A 21,660-nucleotide genomic window follows, 5' to 3' on the forward strand; every position below is an offset into this window, starting at 1 on the left:
CGAGCCATTCCGCTTCATTGCTCAGTGTCTGCAAAGTACTTGGCAACATGGACATGTCCTTGGTACTCCGCCGCACAACATTACGTAGACAGGTGCCACCACACAACATGGCGCAGACAGAATAACACAAACGCATAATTTACACTAGTACCTGCGGAGGAAAAGCTCTCTGGACGCTTGTAGAAATTTTAGTGCAGTTACTGTTTCAGTTTAACATGTTTCACAATAGATTTGATTCTTAATTTATCATGCATACTATTTAAATGGCTCTTCACTAGGTTATTGTAGGCTAGACCTTTTGTGTTTTAGGCAAGGTAACTGTCAAAATTTATGCAGAAACCATTTAGGAACTTTATTTTTAAAACAGTAATTTCACCTTTACTTACATTTTTCTTGGTTAATGTTAGGTATAAAGAACTCACTGAGCAGCAGCTCCCCGGTGCACTTCCTCCTGAATGTACCCCAAACATAGACGGACCAAACGCTAAATCTGTTCAGAGGGAGCAAAGCTTGCATTCATTTCATACGCTTTTCTGTAGGCGATGTTTTAAATATGACTGCTTCCTACATCGTAAGTGCAATTATTGTACGTTTTCATTTTCTATCTTTGTTGTGGAATTATGTCTTAAAGCAACTTGGAAAGTGTTTATTACAGCTAGAACTTAATCTTGGAGTTAAGATTGAAATATGTATTAGGATCAGAGTATTGTTATTTTTTAACGTGTCTCTCGAGGGTCGCTCTGTAGTCCTCTGCATGTGTCTCCACGAACTTGGGATACAGAACAGTGGTTTTCCAGAAGTGCCAACCGAGCTATGGCTCCGTCGTGGAGCTCCCTGGAAGCGCGAGCACGGCCCGGAGCACGGCCCGGAGCACGGCCAGGGTCGATGAGCCAGCTTTGCTGGACGGGAAACGGGCCAAGGAGATGCTTCTGTGTTCCCCACCTGGCGTTAAATCTGTTCTTTTTCATTTTTATTTTTTTGATTCTCTTAAGTTACCTTAAAAATTACCTTCATTTGCATATGGGTAAAGCATAAGATGTTCTTACTGAAACTGAAGGTACGTCACATACAATGTCACTTTGTTTTTCTGACGTTGCTGGGGAATGAGGTTTCTTAGTAAATTGTCCAGGAAACTGGAACTTTTAAAGTACCAACTACTTTTGAGGAACGTATTTTGAAACCATAGCTCATACCCCCCAGTTCCCTCAGCAGAGTTTCCTTCGCATGCTCAGCCTCACGTCGGGCTTTCGACCTGCGCAGCGCGGTCGTCCTCACCTCGCTTTGTCTCTCTGAGCTCCTGTGACGCGAACCCTAACGCCTTTCCCAGAGCTTTGCCCTCATTTCCCAGTCACACGTCTCAGTGTTCGTCCACCTGCCCAGGGAGCTGGACCTGCATCAGTTTGAGTTTTCGCTCCGTCGTCTATTTGCTGCGGCTCATAATGTGTTGTGTGGTGTATGTCTTGGTCTGGAAATGGGCGGGCGTGCGTGCGTGTGTGCGCGCGCGCGCGTGTAAAAGTGGCTTAGTTACCTTAAATTAGAAAAGCTCGAAGTAGGGTTTCAGCTTCCCTGTTCTCTTTCCCATCTCCCTGCCGCTGTCATTCACACTCCTGTCCGGTTTACGTGGAGGACTCGGTGGTCTGGTGACCCACGGGGAGCCAACCACTTGTTACCTTAGCTGTGGGATGATCGCCAAGTACACATCATCTTTGGGCTTGGCGGCGTTGTCTTCACACAGTCCTTGAAGTGGTTGTCTTGAATTGCATTTAAATACGCTTTCCACATGGTCTCTCTGTGAAATATGTACAGTTCTTATTGAGAACATTGTGAACTGCGTTATAACAAAAATGAGTGGAAGCTCTCTTTTGGAGGGAGTAGTGGTCCATCCAATTCGTTGTTACGTTTTTGTTGTACAGATGAACCAAGGAAGCAGGATACTATTAAACATTACATGAGTTATTTTACTGTGCTGTTTAGATTTGAGTAATTTTGATGAACCTCGAACCTGGTAATTATCTCACTGAAGCCGGGGTGGGGGAGAAGAGTTCACTTCAGTGCAGCTGGGGGCGCTGGCCAACAGGACGGCCATGCGGAGGCCCTGCGGGCCGTGGGTCCAGCAGTTTCTGCACAATTGAGCCTTAACAAATTCTATGGGTAATTTGTTGCTTTGCACTAACTTTGACAAAGTATCCCCATATGTAAATTTGTATGTTTTAGGTGAAATACACCATTAAGTAAATTACTAAACATGCTAAATACAGCATTTAGTGCTTTCATTTTGTTTCTTGTCTGTATAATGGGAATAACATAGTACTTTATAAGCCGTTGTTGAGGATAAATACTGTTAAAATAGTATCTGGCTCAGGTTTAACTTGTTATTCTTTAAACAGATCTTTCACGTGACGCACATTTCAAAACTGGTGTCCAGTGGAGTCTCCCTGCCTCTTCTGTGTCTCTCTGTCTCTCTGTCGTTCTGGCAAACACAAATGCGTTCTTTTCTCCGACCAGCCTATTGAAGAGGCGCCACGTTACTTGGGCCTCTTGCTTTTTGATGTGGCCGTGTAGCTGACATTCCAGTCTGGGCATCTGCGTAGTGGTCTGCTTGCGGGGGCCCTGCGACTTACCCCCCTGTGCTTTACGGGGCAGCGAGCGCTGCAGCGAACAACCCCGTGTGCTCCCCTGGCTCACACACGTGCGAGCCAAGCCGACTGCGCTGTCTGGGCGTCGCCAAAAGACCATACGGTGATACGCCGACCCACGGCCCAGCTGCAGAGCCCTGCTGCAGTGTGGTCAAGAGCTAATTTGGATTTTTATTGATTGAATGAAAAATGGTTTTTAGCATAGTTTTAATTTGCATTTTTTTCTATATGTTTCAGAGGTCTATTTTATTTTCTCTGAATTATTTTTATCATTTGGCTTGTTTTTCAAATCTGAAAGCTCTTTATATAGTCAGGAAATTAATTTTTTTAAGACAAGGTGCAGTTTTTTCCCAGTTTTTTGTTTGGTAAAAATTCTTTAAGTAAAATTTTTTAAAAAATTTAAGTGTAATTGAATTTATCAGTCGACCTTCCCTGCTCCAAGACTGTAAAGGGTTCTATCTTTTTTCCTGTAACGTGTTAGGCTTTACTTTTTAACATCTAACTCTTTGATCCATTCGGAATTTATTCTGATAGAATTTCGGACCCAGCCCCCCTCCCCACCTGTTTCTAGACCGTTGTCGGAAATTCCCCCCCTCACCACCAGGCGCCTCCAGGTGTGCGCAGCTGTTTCTGGTCTGTGTTTTATTCCTTCGAGTGGCTTTTTTTTTTTTTTTCCCCAGAGACCTTTTGGCTATTGTTTTTTATATAAATTCTAGAATCACTTTGTCTAATTAAAAAAAGGTCTTGGTGGTATGTTTATTGGAATCCTATTAAATTTATAAATTAAACAGAAATTGACATTCAAAAACCAGGGTTATGTCTAACGAACCAGGATCAAGTCTCCTTTCGTGCCCTTTAGTAACTTGATTTTCTTCATGCAGCTCTTGTACATTCTTTGGTCAGATGGTTTCCAGGTGTTACATGTGTACCTGTCAGTGGGCTTTTTTCCTTTATATCGTATTTATTTTATATGCTGCTACCTTACTGAATTGTCTTTGTTAGTAATAGTTTCTCAGTAGGTTCTTTTTGAGTTTTCCAGCTGTGTAACTAAACTCTTTGCAGTTATTGATATTTTTGTCTTTTTTCTAACTTTCTTTTGCCTAACTGTTGGCTTGTATTTGCAGTACAGTGTTAAGTAATAATGGTGCCAGTGGATAAATTCTGTCATTCTGTCACTTCTGAATCAGTTTTGGAAAATTAACCATTTCACCCAGGTTTTGAAATTTATTTGTATAAAGTCGATCTACATGTTCTAATTCTTTTACTTCAGTGATTATTCTTTTCCTGTTTATGTATTTCATTCTCCCTTTTTTCCTATGGTTTATATATTTTATTTTATAAATCTCTTTTGTGTACTTTTCCTTCAGAACAGCTACTATATTAGTGTTACTGCTTTTCTGTTTTAGTCTGATATTTGTTTTCATTCTTTTTTTTTTTTTGGATATATATTTAACACAATGAATTATCTAGAGTACTTTTTCAACTTTTTGATATTTTCTATTTTTAACTCATTATTTAAGGGAGAATTTTTTTTTTTTAACTTCAGGCTAAAGTGCCTTTTTGGATGTCAACTAATTTTACTCTTTTGTGCTGGCAGCCTCCTAGCTCTTAGGCCCTACTCCTGAGTCGGGTGTTGGGGTATTTATCATTTCTAAGGAAGAGGCTTCGATCGCAGGGGACCGGAGGTTGACCTGGGCCAGAAGAGCTTGGTGTCTGACCCAGGGGCCTTTTCTGTTAAGGGGACTTGAAGGTGTCAATGAACCTGGAAGGATAAATGGCTTTGGTCGAGGAACTGATCCCACTTCATATTCCAAATAACTTTTAGACCACAATTCCTTTTGTAAATTGGAAACCGACTGAACTTCTTTATAAAAGCCGCTGCCTGAAACGGGCCGTCGGGTCCGTCTGCCTTCGGTAGTACATTTCCGATAGAGAAGGAGGTGAGGAGGGAAGAAGCATGAGAAAGTGAGCTTGGGAAGCTGCACCGGGTGGTCTTTATGCTAGTAAATGGGACCAACGCAGAAATTTTGTTGGGATGAGTATTTTGATACGCTTTCTGTTACCTTGAATGGCTTATAGGGGAATTCATTTTAAGTATGAAACCCAGTTCTCTCAATTTATCCTTTTTGATGTTATGTGAAAATCTGTGTGTGTTTTTTGGAATGTATATTAGTGGTGACTGGGAGATTTTAACATTTTAAATGGTAAGAATTTAAAAGAAGGTATTCTGAAGTTTATAATAGGTGGTTGACCTTTTTTTAGTATTTCAGTTCAGACATTCATACTTGAGGTTTTATTTGCCATGTAACAGTGACTTAAAGTCCCTAAACCTCAGTTTCCCTCATCTTTAAAATGGGGTGAGGACCCTAATATGTGGCAGGGGTTTTGTGAGGGCGAAATGAGATAATTAACGCCTGCAGCTTCTCAGTGTGTGCTTCCAGCCTAGGAGCCACTGTTAGCTGCTGCCCTCCCAGCCTGAGTGTCAACGCTGTTGAAGTCTGATATCTGGGATATACACAAAAGAATTTCCAGGATTCTAGCAACTATAAGTATATTTAGTAAGAATTTATTCTTAATGCTAGAGCAGACTATCTGTACTTTGAGCAGAAAATGTACGAATTGGACACTTTGTACTGATCTATGATCATTTATTTGTTGCCACATGACAGGCTGAAGTATCTGGAAAGCCTGTGCCACCAGCGGTGGTCGCAGGCTGGCTGGAGGTGCCAGGCCATTCCCGCCTCCCCGTGGCCAGAGTGCCGGGCGAGGGCCGGCCCCGCCGCCGCCAGGAGGCCACATGACTTAGCACCTTGACTCGTTTCCTAATCTGTAAAATCCCCCTGGAAATGAGTGATTGCTGATGTTTCTTCCAGCCCTAGTCCTTGGATTCCCGAGTTGTGTTTGAGGCGTCACTTCTTTGGTGAAGCATCATCATAAGATTCTGAGGGGCTATTCAGTATGTTTTAGCCACTGTTAGTGGTGCCCATTTAATCTTAAGTACAGGTATAGAGAAAAGCTAGAATTAATTGTATGTTTTTTCTTTTTACCTTTGCTTGAAAACCTTTAGATTGTTTCCATCAACATTTTATAGGTTGCTTTTGGCATTTAAGAAAAGCCCTCAATACCTGTTTCCTCCTTTTTGTAAAATTTAACAGTATTTTGCTTGAATTTTCTTTCTAAATATTTTCCTGATCAGGGAATTTTATATAATCTTGTTCCTAAGATGCCAATTTGAGTATTCTGAAATCTAGTCAAGACATTTATGGAATAGGGAATTCTTTATACACTAGTTTTGAAGTTCCGCTGAGGAAATCTAGTCATGAGAACAGTTCTCTTTAGTTGAATGCTGTGTGAAATTGAGTGGTACTTTTTGTTTCGTTCAGGTACTTTCGGTTATAAATGTGTTAGTCGTTCCTTTATAGCCTGAGCTTGTTCTTGTCTGGGAGACTGTACCGCCGCGGCTCACAGCGCGCTCACTGTTCCTTGTTCTGACTCGGGACCAGCAGCGGCTGCCGTCCTACGTGAGTGTGTGTATGCGTGAGTCTACAGATGTGTCTTCACTGAGTCAGGGCAGGCGTATCAGTCTATAAGTATAGCTGTGCTGGAGGAGACATCTGACCTGAAAACAGATTTTACCAAGAATGTGCTGCTCGGTGTGTGCACTCACTCTGGCTAATGGCAGTCTCATTTTTTGGATTGACGTAATGCCTTGCTGCCTATGTGCCGTGACCTGTAGGCTCAGTCTTTGGATTTTAGGGGTCTGTGCCTGTTCAAAACGTCGTCCAGTGCTAAGTTGGTCACACGGTATCAGGTTATTGTTCTGGGAGCACCTAGCTCATATGCTTACAACAGAATGTGAGTCTTGAATTTCTACTTTAAAGACATCTTTCTCCCTCATCCCTTTCCCTCATCAGTCCGTCTTTATTTCCCATTTAAATTTTATGAATAGAGTATGTTTTACAAATGTTTTTTAAATGACTTGTTTCATGAGTCTGTCACTTGTTTTTATGCATCTTGTCTGGCTCCAAACAGGGCGTTTCTGGTACCTGATCTGCACGCTGAGCAGGTGCGCACAGGCCGCCTGAGGCAGCCCTCGGCCCTCACGCTTTGTTAGTGTACAGTGGACGGAAATGTGAATCTGTTTATTACATTATTTTGGAATTTTAACTTTCAAATGCTTTATCTTTCTAGACCTGTTTTATCTGACCACATTGTCTGTTTTCCTGTGGAAAGGTGCTGAATTTTGGTTTTGAGGCTGTCCTCTTTTACATTTAAAAACTAGTTTTTCACAGGTGATATTCCTTTCTTCCCATTTGAGAAGCTGATTGCTGACCTTTCTTTAGAAATCAAGATAGGGAGATGTCAGAATTCTTTTGGTAAAAATAGAAAATACGATTTCATTGTAGTGGATGTATCAGTTGTTTCTATGGAGATTAATTAAAGATTCAAAGAAATGTTTATCATCAGAATGTAGAGTTGGTGTGTCAGTTACACTTGCAAGGAGAAAAGTAATCATTCCAGAATGTTGTTTGCTCCTGGTCAGGGGTTGGTCAGGGGTGGAGAGCCGAGGAAAGTTGTGTGATGTGACCCATATGTTAGCGTGTAATATACCAGTGGACTTTTTCCACTGAAACTCGGGGAGTGAAAACGTAAATATTGTACCTTTATTTATGCAGCTTTTCACGCAACACCCAACACTTACAAGCGGAAGAACACGGAGACCGCTCTGGACAACAAGCCCTGTGGACCGCAGTGTTACCAGCACCTGGTAAGCGTGGGCGCCCTAAGGTCCGGTGGGCACTCGAGTCTTAATCCCGACCTTGGTGAGGTGTCTCAAGTCAGTGTACCGTTGTCGTTCCCGTACTTTTACTGGCCAGAGTAGACGGAGGTTCTCACCGCTGTCACTTCCGTAGCTCCACACCGCACACGCTAGTCCCTCGCTGATCTTTATGAATCGTTTATCTGTGTTAATCGCAGCAGCGTTTCAGGGTCTTTAGGATCCAGCACTGCTGCGCCTTCCAGAGTCGAGGCGACCCGGACGCGGTGCTCACCCGCACAGCCCGGGGCCGTCGCGAGCCCGTAGCCATTCCGATTAGCCCCACTGCAGTTCGAGCTGTGTTAGAGGCGCCCCACAGGTTTTTGCTTTTTAATGATGGAGAATAGGTAAAGGCTTAGGAAAATAGGAGGTAGAAAAGTTGTTTTTTTACGGGTACTATCTTATTTTTACCATTTCCCCTCTTTGAACCAAGCCACTCCTACCTAGGAACTAAGTGGGTATATAATGCCTGTTGGATTTTGGACAGAAGATTCATTGAATGGCACCTGCAGAAGGTATCCTATTTTTAAGCAATTTGGTTTTTGTAGAATAAAGTATAAAACTGTTGGCTGCTCTCAAACTTTTCCCTTCTATTGGAATTCTTGACCACTATTTTATACTATTCTTTACAAGGCAGATTTTTATTCGGCTCATCTCAAATGTTTCTCTGGTCTCTGTAATCCATGCTTTCACCATTGTTTTATACTTTCTGAGGCTGACTGTTGCATTTCGGTACTTTGGAATACAGAATGTGACCCTCACAGCCTTGTTCCTCAGGCTCGTTTTGTGTCCCTCACGGGGGAAACCTGGATGTTTTAACGGGCAGGAAGTGACAAAGTCAAGCATGTTTACGTGGTTTGTGTACTACAAATAAGATTATGATCACTTTAAGAAACCCTGAAATAGGAAAGCCTGACTCTAGCTGCACATTAAGTTTATGATTCTTCTCATAAAAATTCACCTTTAAAGATACTGTATGTTGTCTACGGCCACACCACCCTGAACAAGCCGACCCCGTCTGATCTCGGAAGCTAAGCAGGGTCGGGCCTGGTTAGTACGTGGATGGGAGACCACCTAGGAAGACCAGGTGCCGTAGGCGTAAAAAATAAAAAATAAGGGATTGTAGGCTGACAAGGTCCTTGCAATCTGTGAGGTCAATCAAGGGTTGCCTCGCCTAAAAAAAAAAAAAAAAAAAAAAGTATAATTTTAACTTATTATAATCAGTTAATATATTTCACGAGTAGAGCTAGCTGTCTTGCCTGATCTCATACTACTAGCGATATCAGAAGCCACGTTTGTCTTTTTGAAATTTCTAAACTTATGAAAAGCAGACAGAAAACAAGCGTATTTAGAGACGCGCGTGATTGCTTGTGAAAGATGGCTGCCGTGATGACTCCGTGACTGACGCGCCTCATGCAGCACCCCCCCCCCCCGCCTGCCCGCGCCGCGGAGCGTCCCCTTGACGCCTGCGTCCTTCACCCTGCAGGAGGGGGCTAAGGAGTTCGCCGCTGCCCTCACCGCCGAACGGATCAAGACGCCGCCGAAGCGCCCGGGGGGCCGCCGCAGGGGCCGGCTGCCCAACAGCAGCAGCAGGCCCAGCACGCCCACCGTCAGCGTGCTGGAGGCCAAGGACACGGACAGCGACCGGGAAGCCGGGACCGAGACCGGGGGCGAGAACAACGACAAAGAGGAGGAGGAGAAAAAAGACGAAACCTCCAGCTCCTCCGGTGAGACGGTCAGCTCCCCGGGCTCCCCTGTCGCTCTGAGAGGCGCCGTGTGGGTTGAGGGCGTGTGCTGGAGTGGATGGTTCTCTCGGTCAGTTTTCAGTATCACGAGAAATCCAAGAGCCGAGGACCCTCGGGGACGGACGCGTGGCTGAGTGCGTGCTGCTGTCCTGCCCCAACGCAGACCCGGCCCGTGACGTTTGCCGTTTGGGTTGTCGGGGGTTGGCGGTTCCCCTCCAATCTTTCTCAGGCAGCGCGATGAACTTCTTTCTGATGGTTCAGTGCAGGGCCCTTGATGTCGGCGGGCGGTCCGGGGCAGCAGAGAGGGTCAGAACCGCCAGGCAGTGCTCCCGACTGGGTCTGAGCTGTCCTTTCAGCCCCGTGACTAGACCGTGGTTGGGCAGTCCAACCCCATGGCCCCGTCGTGGAGGCGTTCGTTGCAGGGAGCCCAGCCTCCTGCAGGGTTCGGGGGGGGGGGGGGGGGGCGCCGGCACTGCCTGGAGCCTTGGCTCATCGTCGGGTGGTTCACTTCCGGAGATCTTAACATCTTCCTGTCTGGCCGTCATCTCCTGACCAGTGCTTCGCTTTGGTTTTGTAGAAGCCAACTCTCGGTGTCAGACACCAATAAAGATGAAGCCAAACAGCGAGCCCCCTGAGAACGTGGAGTGGAGTGGGGCCGAGGCCTCCATGTTCCGTGTCCTCATCGGCACCTACTACGACAACTTCTGTGCCATCGCCAGGTTAATTGGGACCAAAACATGCAGACAGGTGAGCACATTTGATAAGACTGGTTAAAGAGTTTCAGACAGAACACACGTAGTCATCGTCCCAACAGGAGCAGCAGCCTCGGTTATCATTGAGCTCCTGTTCCTCTTCTGGGAGGGAGTAAATTATTTTCTGGGGGGGGAGGGGGGTCCCAAAGAAAATCACCCTTCTGGCTTCAGATGCCAGTGGATTTAAAAAGCCAGTAAAGATTCGGGCTCGGCCGAGACCTGATCAGTTGTAGCCACAGCCGCTCGCCCTGCGTGAGGCGGACACAGCGCGTTTCGCTTTCTTCTGTGGCCCCGGCACGTTAGCAGCAGCATCAGAGAGACAGGCGTCTCTGAATCAGTGTAAGGTTAGTTTGCTTAGCTGGATGGCCCTCATGGTTCCGTGACTGTGCCCCTTGCCAGGTGTATGAGTTTCGGGTCAAAGAATCCAGCATCATAGCTCCGGCTCCTGCCGAGGACGTCGATACTCCTCCAAGGAAGAAGAAGAGGAAACACCGGTGAGTCCATCCTGCAGCCACTCGGGGACGCCGCCATGGTGCTGCGGGCGGGTGGGCGCTTCTCTGCTTTGTTAAAGACACTTGGACCGGCTTAAAAAATAGACCCGTAGAGTCTTGTTTCTACTGAAAATTGCTGGTATTCTTCTGTAAGAATACAACAGCTTTCAGTAGATTTAGCGTCAAGTCATTGAAATTCTGGCTGCTGTGCTGTGCTTGGTTCAGACAGAGAGTAGCCTCTGCAGCAAAGGCTGCACGAGCAGTCACTTAGCATTTGCCGTAGGGTGTTTTCCTGAATCGGGGAAGGGTGCTCTGGGCAGCGAGCCGGTTTTTATTCTGGGAGGCGGAATTTGCTGGGTGCGTGGCCTCGCATCCAGATATTCTTGGTAGGCCCTCTGAGGCTGTGTGAACACCGCCCGTCACAAAGGCTGGTGATGAGTGAGGCGTGGCGACCACGCAGGCTGACCGGACCATCAGCTGCAATGCGCCTCCCCCCAGGGATTTTAGGGAAGAGGGAGCACTTAGCCCGTGCTTCAGGACTCGTACACACACTCATGGTACAGTTCTCTAATGTAGGGTCCACTTAATTCAGAATCGAAAGAACTTGGTTTTTCCCCACGGAATTTAGGTTTTTTTCCTGAAGTTTTTGGTTGAATGATTAAAGATGCCTGAAATTAGACACGGTATCAAGATGACTAGGCAGACACCCCTGCTCCCTGAAGGCCGCCTTCTGGGCACAGAGCGGGGCAGTGAGGGACCCCTTCCGCAGTTCCTGGGATTGCAGGCACTGCTGTGGTCGTGGCACAGAGCGAGCGGCCCATCTAAGTAGCTGCTGCGGACTTGTGCTTACTGGACTAGGTTACTTTCTGTGTGTTTTTCAGGTTGTGGGCTGCACACTGCAGAAAGATACAGCTGAAGAAAGGTTAGCATCTTTCTATTTAATTTCATTATTCACTTAAAAATGTCTACTCGTCATTGGTTTTAGAATAGTAACTGGATTAGAGTTTAGAATATTCTGATACAATTGACTTCTGTACATCGAACCAACTTAAATGGCCTTCGTCAGTGTTAACTGCCAGTCAGCAGCCTGTCCAGTGAAGGCCGGTTGGATGGAGTGAGTGGGCCGGCGGGTTAGAGGAGCAGTATCCTGGGATCGGACCGAAATGGGGGCGATGGGGCTCCAAGGCCACTTGGGGATGTAGATGGGAGTGCGTGAGAAATCGCACACCGTAAGGGACCTCTGAGCTCCCGAGGTCACGGGGGAGGGTGTGTTCTTGTTCATGGGTACGGTCACCTCCCACCTCTCTGGATTGACCTGCACGCTGTTATCTTGATGCAGACGGCTCCTCTAACCACGTTTACAACTACCAACCCTGTGACCATCCACGGCAGCCTTGTGACAGTTCGTGCCCTTGTGTGATAGCACAAAATTTTTGTGAAAAGTTTTGTCAATGTAGTTCAGAGTGTAAGTATTTGCTTTGATGAAATTGCATGACAATTCAATAGGCTTTGGTCATCAATTTAAGATAGTAACTGGAATCAAAGCAAGGACGTGGCAGCCCATGCTCGTCATTTCCTTGGTGACCCCGCAAGGATTCACAGAGCCCACAACCAGCCCCGTGCCTGTGTCCAGTCTGCCTCCTGGCTCACGTGAGTGCCGTGGGCCGGTGAGGCAGACTGGATTAAAGGAGCCTTCTGGGATGGTTTAAATTCAATCAGAGTAAGAAACAGCTACTTTTTGGGCACCAGAAACTGCCAGAGTAAAGTAGGTTTAGGCTTTAGAATGAAGTAATTGTAGCATAGGGGTAGGGACTATAATTATTTAATTAATGAAAATGCACATGGAGCTTGGATACCAAGGCAGCATCGTGGCTGGGTGGGTCACACGAGTTAACCCGAGGCTTAGCACAGGACTTACATGCACAGTTATGCAAGTTTTTCACATATGGTGATGGAGAGCATCTCTCTGAAGGTCAAAACCGCTTTCCTGGATGCCGCTGCAAAGCGCAGTGCAACACCAAGCAGTGCCCGTGCTACCTGGCTGTCCGAGAGTGCGACCCTGACCTCTGTCTCACCTGTGGGGCTGCGGACCACTGGGACAGCAAGAACGTCTCATGCAAGAACTGCAGCATCCAGCGGGGCTCCAAAAAGGTAACGCCGCCGCCCAGCCGCACACGGCAGGCTCTTGAACAGTCTCAGTGGGGCAGGGGGTGGCACTGGGCTTCTGTCTGGGTCAGGCCTCCTGGGGGACTGCTCACGTTTTCTGCAGAGCCCCTTCCTTACTCTGGAATAAGGCGAATCGTTCAGTGAATTCTAAGCAGCGGCTATTAACGGTTCAGATTTGGAAAAAGATTTTTCTAGTCGTTCAACAGGTGATTTGAATTTATTTTTCAGTTTAATAGATGTAGTTTATCTAGTCGTCTTAGTGCAAATAAATGGTGTTTCTATCAGAACACAGAGACCCATTCTTATCAAAGATGAAGTTTCCCACAGCAGTTTTTTTTGCAGACTTAGTTCCTGTTTCTTTAATAATCTTGAAAACACAGCCTGGGAGTTGCATGCAGGTGATTTTTAATTGTAGAAACCAGGGAATTTATTACTGAGCAAAGGGCATATACTGGGGAAGTTCAAGTACTTTAGGGTAGATGTGTTTCTTGTTAATCATTTTTATAACAATAGCTGGTGTTTATTTAACTTGGTTGGCAAAGCACTGGGCTAAGTGCTCTGTGTATTAACTCATTTGTCCTCAACCCCCTTTTTATAAGTATGGAAGCCCAAAGTTACAGGACTTGGAAGAAGCAGGGACCCCAGGCCCCTGTCGTGACTGCTCACATCACTGTCAGTGGGCCCCTTCTCCCAGAAATCCTGTCTCTGGCAGTGGCTTATGTTTTGTTTTGTTTTTCTGTTTTTTTGTCTGACGTGTTCAGGTGTTTAGATGGTTTCACTCTAGGTAATGTCCAATTAGGTCACCATGTCACAGTGATGCTGGTAGTTCCCATGACATTCCCCTTGGCCCCCAAACATCTCATCATTTCTCTGATACCTCAGATTTACCTGCTCTATGATCAGCTGCTCTGTTATAGAACTATAGATACTTTACCAGCCAGGTCTCGTTTGCTTACTGTTACTTAGCTAATTTAGTTTCTGGTCAGGGAGGTATTTGGGAAGTTCATGCCAGGTGAATACAGGTTAGATTAGAAGAGGAATGGTCAGGGAGCCTTTTTAAAGGTCACAGGGAAATTTGGGATGAAAGCGTAATAGTTAACTACAGTGAAAAGGCAGGGATCCACTCCCGAACGGAGCTAAGAGTAAGAATAGGATGCCGGACTGAGGGGATGGTGACATCGCCTTATGGTAGTGTTTGGTGCCAGCGGGAGGAGGTGCTGCAGAAGGACGTGGCCTGGCGGGAGGCAGCTGGCGGCGCAGTGCGTGGGCAGAGCCCAGCCCCACCTTCGAGCTCCGTCCTGTTCACAGAAAACCCAGGCATCACTTCTGCAGTGTATCAGGCCCCTGGTCAGCGTAGGGGAGCTGACCCCCAATCCAGGGTCCTCGGCAGCTTTCCTGCTGCCTGCGGACTGACACTGAGTCGTCCCCTGATTTGTCGGCAGCCCACCTTTGCTCTCCTCTGATTGATGTGATTGTACTTTGTCCTCTAGCATTTACTGCTGGCGCCGTCCGATGTGGCAGGCTGGGGGATTTTCATCAAAGATCCCGTACAGAAGAATGAATTCATCTCGGAATACTGTGGAGAGGTAAGGCGAGAGCAGCTCAGTTCCGGGCAGCATAATGATGTACGCCAACCACAGGTGTTCACGGGTACTTACTGTGTGCAATAACGTCTTTGTTTTGGGTTATCACGGGGTTTGGTTAGAAATGAATTAATATGAAATGCCTTTTTAGCTTGGACTTATGCTTGGTAACTGGACTGCTTTGCCCCTGGTCACATTTAGCGTTTATCATCTGGGACAAGGGGGAGACAAGAACTTTGGGATATAGGAGTCTGTCCTGCTAAATCCACAGTCTAATAAATAAGGACCTTGAAACAACAGCATCATTAATTGTGACTTTTTAGTTGCAGAGTTAGGTAAGAGCCATTAGCCTACCTAGTTAGTAGTTTTCATTCAGTAAGAGGGACTTGTTGATCACTTGCTGAGTTGAAGTGCTTAAAATATCATTACTGTTGACAAGTCCATATGTAGACCAAGTAGAAAAGAGACACTGGCCAGTGACCCTTTGTTGAGTATCCTCAGGAAGGTCCAGAATGCTCTTGGGCTTGTGTGTCACCAAACCCAACACTATCTTCTACATGTTTCTTCCCAGATTATTTCTCAAGATGAGGCAGACCGAAGAGGGAAAGTGTATGACAAGTACATGTGCAGTTTTCTCTTCAACTTGAATAACGGTAGGTTTGAGTTCAAGGGCACTTAGTTCCGAGGTGGCACTGGGGGCCCCTCCACTGGTGCCAGCGCCGCTGCTCTCCTGTCGCGTCCCCGAGGACTTGGGTATCACGTCAGTTCGGCTTACTTCCTCTAGCTAGTGCCCGTCACTTGGGAAGGGGCGGTGCACTTGAAGCATCTCCAAGATATCCCTGGACGTTCTCACAGGACCGTGGGACTGAGGGAGCTGCTCGTGCCGACGAGGGTGGCGGACAAAGCACGCGGGCCGGGCCGTGTCACGGGAGGGTTGTGATGCTAACGGCAGTGTGCTCAGGAGCAGAGGGATCCCGGGTGACTGTTGAAACACGAGGGTTTTGTTAATGAACATGTCCCATAAAACCATATGATGGAAGAAATTTTTATAAATATGAAGATACTTACTCTGGGCAGATTCCATTTTTTATAGTGGTTTGCCCTGTACTGTGTGTAGTTGATAAGAGAAAGTATTTGCCTCATTTCAACTCATGCTGCATGACACTTGCTTTTGGAGCTGAGACCTGAAGAGCTGGAAGTGTTCACTGCGTTGTGCTTCTTTTTTCCTCCTCAGATTTTGTGGTGGACGCAACCCGCAAGGGTAACAAAATTCGTTTCGCAAATCATTCAGTCAATCCTAACTGCTATGCAAAAGGTAGGTGCCTCTGGGCCAGAGTTCCCAGTGTGACGACAGGCGCCTTCTCAGCGCAGTGACAGCGCCTTACACAGCTCAGGCAGACCGATGGGGACCAGTCCCTTCCCCTCCTGGGGCCTGTGGTCACAGCCTCACTGACGCCAGTGTGCATCTCTTTCCAGTTATGATGGTCAACGGCGATCACAGGATAGGCATCTTTGCGAAGAGAGCCATCCAGACTGGTGAAGAGCTGTTTTTTGATTACAGGTTGGTAACGGGGCGGCTTCTTCCCAAACGCTGAGCGAGGCTTTTGGCTCTTTGCTGGGCCTTCCGCCACAGATGGGGAGTTAGGGCCTACTTTCTTAATACTGAAATTTGTTGTAGAAGCAGTGCTTATTTTAAAAACGTGAAAAGAATGTAGAAGACCCCTTTAATCCTCGTAAGAGCCATGTGTGATCCCTGCACCTTCTAGCAACATGGATGTGGCTGCCACCTTTGCTGTTAGGATGTTGTTGATAAGCGTCATTCTCTCAAGTGTGACAGCATTTACTACCTGTTGGTCAGTGTCCCACCTGGTCGCCCTCTGGATCCTTTCTGTAAAGCCATAGGGCCACTGGATCTGTTTACAGAGTTAGGCACCAGGCTGGCAGTTCACACTGTCAGGCTCTGTGGGATAAACTGACTAGTTTAACATTTAAATGCTATCAACTATCTAGTTAAAAACAGCTTCTGAAACATAGCCACAGGATGTTTAACTAGAGTTGCCGTAAACTAGAGCCCATGTGCTGCTAGTTTCAATGGCAGACTGCGGCACTGCTGAAGGTGCGAGCTAAACACACAGCTTTGGTGGGAGGTCGCCACCGCTAAGTCCCTTGAAGCATTCCCCCCCCCCCCACCCCATCTGAACGAAGTGCAGCTTGGGCCTCCTGGCCAATGACTCTGGGCCCTGCCCAGCATCAGGCCCAAAGAACATGGTGTGGACCTACCTTCCTGGGCAGTTGCTGGGGAATATGTCCAGGTTTCTTCAGTTCAGAGCCTGGCCGCTTTCTTGGGAATTTCACCAGTGACAATGGCTGCGACTGTGGCCTCTGCAGATGTTTTAACACCCTCTGAAGTGTAAGCATGTGGTTGGGCTGGCCTCACCTCGGGGGCTTGCGGTCACTCCTCTCTTTCCTGCCCTTCCAGATACAGCCAGGCCGATGCCCTGAAGTACGTGGGCATCGAGCGAGAGATGGAAATCCCTTGACGTCGGCTACCTCCTCCCCTCCCGGAACGCTGCCTTAGCTTCAGGAACCTCGAGTACTGTGGGCAAATTAGGGAAAAAAAAAAATGCAGTTTGAAATTCTGAATTTGCAAAGTACTGTAAGAATAATTTATAGTAATGAGTTAAAAAATCAACTTTTTATTGCCTTTTCTCACCAGCTGCAAAGTGTTTTGTACCATTGGATTTTTGCAATAATGCAGTATGGTACATTTTTCAACTTTGAATAAAGAATACTTGAACTTGTCCTTGCTGTTGAGTCATCTATCATAGAGGTAAGCAGACTCATTTTAAACAGTACTGCTTATTATTATAAATATCTAACATACATAAGTGAGCGTATTGCTGTATAGCATTCACATATAATGAACATTGTTTGCATCCTGAAAGCAGAGTTAGCTGAGAGGCCTGGAGACTTATGTACAGGCCACTTAACCTCTGCACTTCGGTCTCCGCGCACCAAACGACAGGGTGGGCCCAGTGAGTTCTGTGAGCCCATCTCCTGTAGTCTAGATGTAGTTAGTTCTACAGAAGTGAGATGCTGTTCCCACCCTCGAAAGGTGACAGCTACAACCTTCACGGGTCAAGGAAATGGGGTGCCTACTCCTTGGACAACATTCCAGCACCCGCCCAAGATATACTGGGCAACATGATTGTGGGTCACCTACAAAGCGGCAATAGTTCGTTTCTGTGCAGTTGCCTTTTCCAAAGAGTTAGGAAAAATTTAAAACGTACCTTCTGTTCCCATTATGCAAACACTGCTAAGACTGGTTTCTGTTGCATCGAAGCACAAGCCATAGCAACGTGAGTCCTAAAACAAAGTTAATTTGCCACTTAGCTTTGGTAGCAAAAAGACCCGTCCAGAGTTAAATGCCAGTCTCAGAGGGGTCAGTCACCCTTATACTCTGCCACGCTTAGTTCCAACACTGCTGATGCATTTTGTCTCTATCGACCCCCACTCCCCCGCCCCAGGAAATAGTACCTTTGCTCTCTGTTTGCTGCTGAGGCATGGAGAACACCCTGGATGGCCCTTGGCACTCAGCACAAGTGGAGCCCACACGAAACGGCTCAGGACTGCCCAGGGCTTACATAGTGCACAATGACATGGGGCCCATCCCAGCTACAGCTTTTCCGCTGTTCACAGCTCCCAACCTGTCCCCAGGTGCACACAGCTGGCAGGTGGGTCCTTGAGTCCAGGGAGGTTCTGCTCACTCCACACACAGGCCCACATGCAGCGTAAGGACAAAATGAAACTTGTACTGACAGAGTCATTTCGAGCACCATCTGGTGCTCTCCTGATGCACAGCAAGCTTTTTTGTTTGCTGGTTGGAAACGTGGCTCTCCAGTGCCCTATTCAGTGACTTTGCGACACCGGGATTCTAGACCAGAAGCAGCAACGTGCACAAGTTCCCAGCGCCGCTGTACTTGGTCCGGCGGGAGGGCACAGAGCTCGACACGCGGTGCTCCAATGCCCAGCTAAAAAGTCTGGGCAGAAGCTAAGCTTAACAGCAGCATGCCTTCTCCCCGCCCTCCCCCGAGGCAACGACCACGTGGTCTGTGTCTGAACCTGCTCCATCAGCTTCAGGCTATTTCCCTACCACTGGGAATCTGGAACCAAGCAGGACGAGTGTGACAGTGACGTTTCCAAATGGTGCAGCTCTGTCACACTGTCCTGAGGACAGCAGCGCGGCTCCCACAGACTGACTTGCACGGGCAACCGCGAGGGCGCCATGATGTAACACTTTGCTCAGAATTCTTTCAAATTGACATTTCGTAATTTACTTAAAAAGACAATTACAACCACCTACCCAGAAACTGCGGCTTCTTGTTCAGTGCTGCCGGGTTCCCTGGCCCTCCAGCCTGCCCTGTGCCCCCGCAGAGGCTCAGCCCTGAGTCCGCCTGTGCCTGCAGCGTTCAACGGCTGCCCAGCGCCACCCAAAGGCAGCCAGGCGGTGGAGCTCACGCCCATGCGCAGGCCTGAGAACCTAGGTATTCTGCAGGAAGCTGTCTGCGCGCCGGGCTCCTAGTGGAGTCAGCGGGAACACAGGCCTCTCTGGCCTCAGCTCCGGCTCAAAGGGCTCCAGGGAGGGCTGGTCCGGTCCACCACGTGTGGACCAAACTCTGTGAAGTGGTTTAGAGAAACGCCACGCTTACCTGCGTGACGACTTGTCGGCTGGGTCAGGTGCACGAGCTGGAAAGGAAACTGGGGGACGTGAAGTGGATGGCCCAGATGGCCAGGGTGTCGTGATTCCCAGGACGTCTTCCGAAGGAGACTCGCTCCACACATGGCAGCACGTGTGTGCATCATCACCTGGGTGTGGGAAGAGCGTGTTTTTTCCAAAAGGCAATCTGACCAGTGTTCAGTAGCCCATCTTAAAATGCTCAGTCAATATTATTATTAAAATTTTAAAACATTTTAAATTCCAGGTCCCACGTGTAGTGTTCCTCAGGCCTGCGTTTAGTGTCCTGGCCGCTTCCTCTCCGGCACTGCACAGCGGCCGGCCCCCCGCCCCCCGCCCTCGTCCCTGCTCCCCCGCAGGCCGTGGCGCTGGTGAGACTCAGCCTGGAACATGGCTGTGGTCACCGACCCCGACTCAGGCCTGGGCTTTCTGTAGGGACTGTGCCGAGGGTTCAGAGCACCTGGCTGTGGCCTCTGAGCAGCTTCAGAAGACAGATTTACGCTTCCCTCATGGCCCCCTTTCCACCCTGGAGAGCAGCACAGTCGGCCCTGGCCCTGCTCAAGCTCGGGGGCTGGGGAACAAGGACGGTTCTGAGACGCCTTCCCCTGCAGCCACGAGATAGCAGTCACCTCGCCTGAGGGGCGGGGACAGGTTCTGAGTCTGAGGGGGGGGGGGGTGGGTGACTACCTCGCTTAGCTGTCTGTCTAAAGGTCCCAGCACTCAGCTCAGGCACTCCCCACCCCAGAGGGGCCCGACACCAGCAAAGCTCACTGGGAGACTTCCCACCCCGGTGTGCTGGTCCCCAAGGCAGGCAAAGGACCCGCTGTGAGGGAAAGCGAGTGGTGAGCCCCACTCCCCAGGGCGTCGTGCGGGCCCTGGAGCGGGGAAGGTCCTGTGGGCAGTGCTCCTGGTTTTTGCCCAGTTTATTCACTGGGAATCATTTTTGAAATCACTGTTTGAAAAAGAGAATATACTAAAACAATGTAGAAACCATTACGTAAGTGCTTAGCATTATTATTACTTCTTATAACCTATTTAACCTCTTTTAAAACCAACCTGTTTAGTTAGTGCCAGATTGTTCAAGAAACCGAAAGAAGTGACCTTTGTGCTTGCTCCTCTGGCTGCGCCGCTCCCACACTGACGCCCGACTGGAGGAGGACGTCCGCGCACCTGCACTGCTTGGGAAGCCTGTGCGGCCACTGAGGTGACGAAGTGCCGAGCCAGACCGAGCCTGCCCGGGACAGTCTCGCTGTCAGTTGCCCTTCCTGTCCTTTGGCTGGAAGTGGCTGTGAACAAAGAGCAAAGGAGGAGCTGTGGAGAGGTGCAGGCTGGAAACGAGGGGCCCCCACTGCTGGGAGCGGAGACCCCCCCACATCCCCCACTTACCATGGCACCAGCAGAGGGAGCGACTCTGGCTGCCATGTCGGGGGTGGGGAGTCGTGTCCCCCTGCTTGGATCACAGGAGCTTTACCAGTAAAAACTGATGACGTCCTCTCAGACTTGCTTCTTCTACCCCAACAACTGGTTAGAAGCAGAACGAATAAGCGAGGCCCCAGTGCACCCCAGGTCTCGACACCTGCTTGTGGCCTCAGGCCGGGCGGCGGGCAGGCGAGCAGCGTGGTGCGGGGCTGCCGCCCGCGTGCACGGCCCAGCTCCTCCACTGGCGGCGACCGTTCCCTCCGGCTTGTTCCGCTGCCTGTGGCAGGGACGCTGTTTCCCAGGCCGGGCTGCCAGAGAGCAGCCCAGGCCGTCCTCACAAGTGGCGCGTGGAAGCAACGTGTCACAGGACCTTAGACGCAGCATTCAAGTCACTGGAGGTCACAGAAGTGAGCGTGAATGCTTGAGGAAAAAAGATTACAAGGGGGACTTAAAACTAAGATCTTAGAAAAATTTCGATTTAAAGAATGCAGCCTTTTAGCCGACAGGTAGATGCTGGGAATATAAATTTGCACAATTATTGTCTTTTATTTACATAGGGAAATTAGTAAAACTGAAATCAAAACCAAATGCGACTTGTACAGAAATCCTTTAATTTTCTTTATTTTCACACATTAAAAAATGAAACACACTATACAAATGGGTTTTCATAGCGGATCACACGTGGGTCCATTCAGACTCGCTCCCCAGGTGCTGCCAACACTAAGCGCTGCCTCGGGCGGCAGCCGGGAGCCCCGGAGCCAGCGTGTCGGTTCGATGCAGTAGCATGCAGCCCCCGCGGGGGGGGGGTCGGGTCTCCTCTGTTCTTAAATTAGGTTAAATGGCGTCGGTGTCTATTTACAGACTTGAAATGTATCAATCCTGAGCAGTTCCGATGTACGTCTGAGACTGGCCCGTGGGAGTCTTGGTCTCAGTCTTAGAAAGGGAGGTCCGAGTGGCGGCGGGCCGGCTGCGGCGGGCGCGGGTCGTCGTCCCCTCCGCCCGGCGCCGTGTGCGCAGGGTCGCACGGCCGGACACTTCCGGGAGGGTTAGGCCAAGTAACTGTAGGTGTCCTTTTCACCATCCACTCGCTCCAAATATTCTTTCTCGATCAGAATGTCAATGCATTTCTGGGAGTTATTTTTAAAAAGGAAGAGGGAGTGGAAGGGGAAGAGAAGTCTGTCATCATCAGGGACGCCGCGCTCTCGCCACAGACCTCCCACCGTCGGCCACGCGACGCGGAGCGCGTCCGCCCCGACAGCCCTCCGCGTGGTTTTACCGCCCGGCACCGAGACCGCCTCCTGTCCCCTCAGTCCGGCA

General features: G+C 48.5%; 2 protein-coding genes and 1 pseudogene across 11 annotated transcripts in view; 2 read left to right on the forward strand and 1 right to left on the reverse strand.

The window, feature by feature from the left end:
* The window catches only part of EZH2 (enhancer of zeste 2 polycomb repressive complex 2 subunit), a 56,785-nt gene extending 39,794 nt beyond the window's left edge, over window positions 1–16,991 (forward strand). For 5 of the 10 annotated variants that reach the window (XM_036230745.1, XM_036230747.1, XM_036230744.1 and 2 more), the window contains 13 exons: window positions 408–586; window positions 7,313–7,404; window positions 8,939–9,179; window positions 9,775–9,944; window positions 10,349–10,443; window positions 11,322–11,362; window positions 11,780–11,905; window positions 12,413–12,591; window positions 14,097–14,192; window positions 14,761–14,842; window positions 15,424–15,504; window positions 15,666–15,750; window positions 16,669–16,991. In XM_036230745.1, coding sequence (XP_036086638.1) covers window positions 408–586; window positions 7,313–7,404; window positions 8,939–9,179; window positions 9,775–9,944; window positions 10,349–10,443; window positions 11,322–11,362; window positions 11,780–11,905; window positions 12,413–12,591; window positions 14,097–14,192; window positions 14,761–14,842; window positions 15,424–15,504; window positions 15,666–15,750; window positions 16,669–16,729 — 1,528 coding nt within the window. In that variant the 3' untranslated portion in view covers window positions 16,730–16,991. The remainder of the gene's footprint in view (window positions 1–407; window positions 587–7,312; window positions 7,405–8,938; window positions 9,180–9,774; window positions 9,945–10,348; window positions 10,444–11,321; window positions 11,363–11,779; window positions 11,906–12,412; window positions 12,592–14,096; window positions 14,193–14,760; window positions 14,843–15,423; window positions 15,505–15,665; window positions 15,751–16,668) is intronic. The other 5 variants (XM_016125872.2, XM_016125873.2, XM_016125874.2 and 2 more) reach the window with 3 other exon arrangements.
* Window positions 8,434–8,551, forward strand: LOC118610814 (annotated as a pseudogene).
* CUL1 (cullin 1) overlaps window positions 13,346–21,660 on the reverse strand; it is an 87,268-nt gene continuing 78,953 nt past the window's right edge. Inside the window, exons 22-24 of the mRNA XM_016125885.2 lie at window positions 19,981–21,470; window positions 17,480–19,055; window positions 13,346–16,785 (exon numbers count right to left, since the gene is read on the reverse strand). Of these exons, the coding sequence (XP_015981371.1) occupies window positions 21,390–21,470 (81 nt within the window). The 3' untranslated portion in view covers window positions 13,346–16,785; window positions 17,480–19,055; window positions 19,981–21,389. The remainder of the gene's footprint in view (window positions 16,786–17,479; window positions 19,056–19,980; window positions 21,471–21,660) is intronic.

The sequence above is a fragment of the Rousettus aegyptiacus genome, unplaced genomic scaffold, assembly GCF_014176215.1.
Source record: "Rousettus aegyptiacus isolate mRouAeg1 unplaced genomic scaffold, mRouAeg1.p scaffold_m13_p_13, whole genome shotgun sequence".
Lineage (NCBI taxonomy): Eukaryota > Metazoa > Chordata > Mammalia > Chiroptera > Pteropodidae > Rousettus > Rousettus aegyptiacus.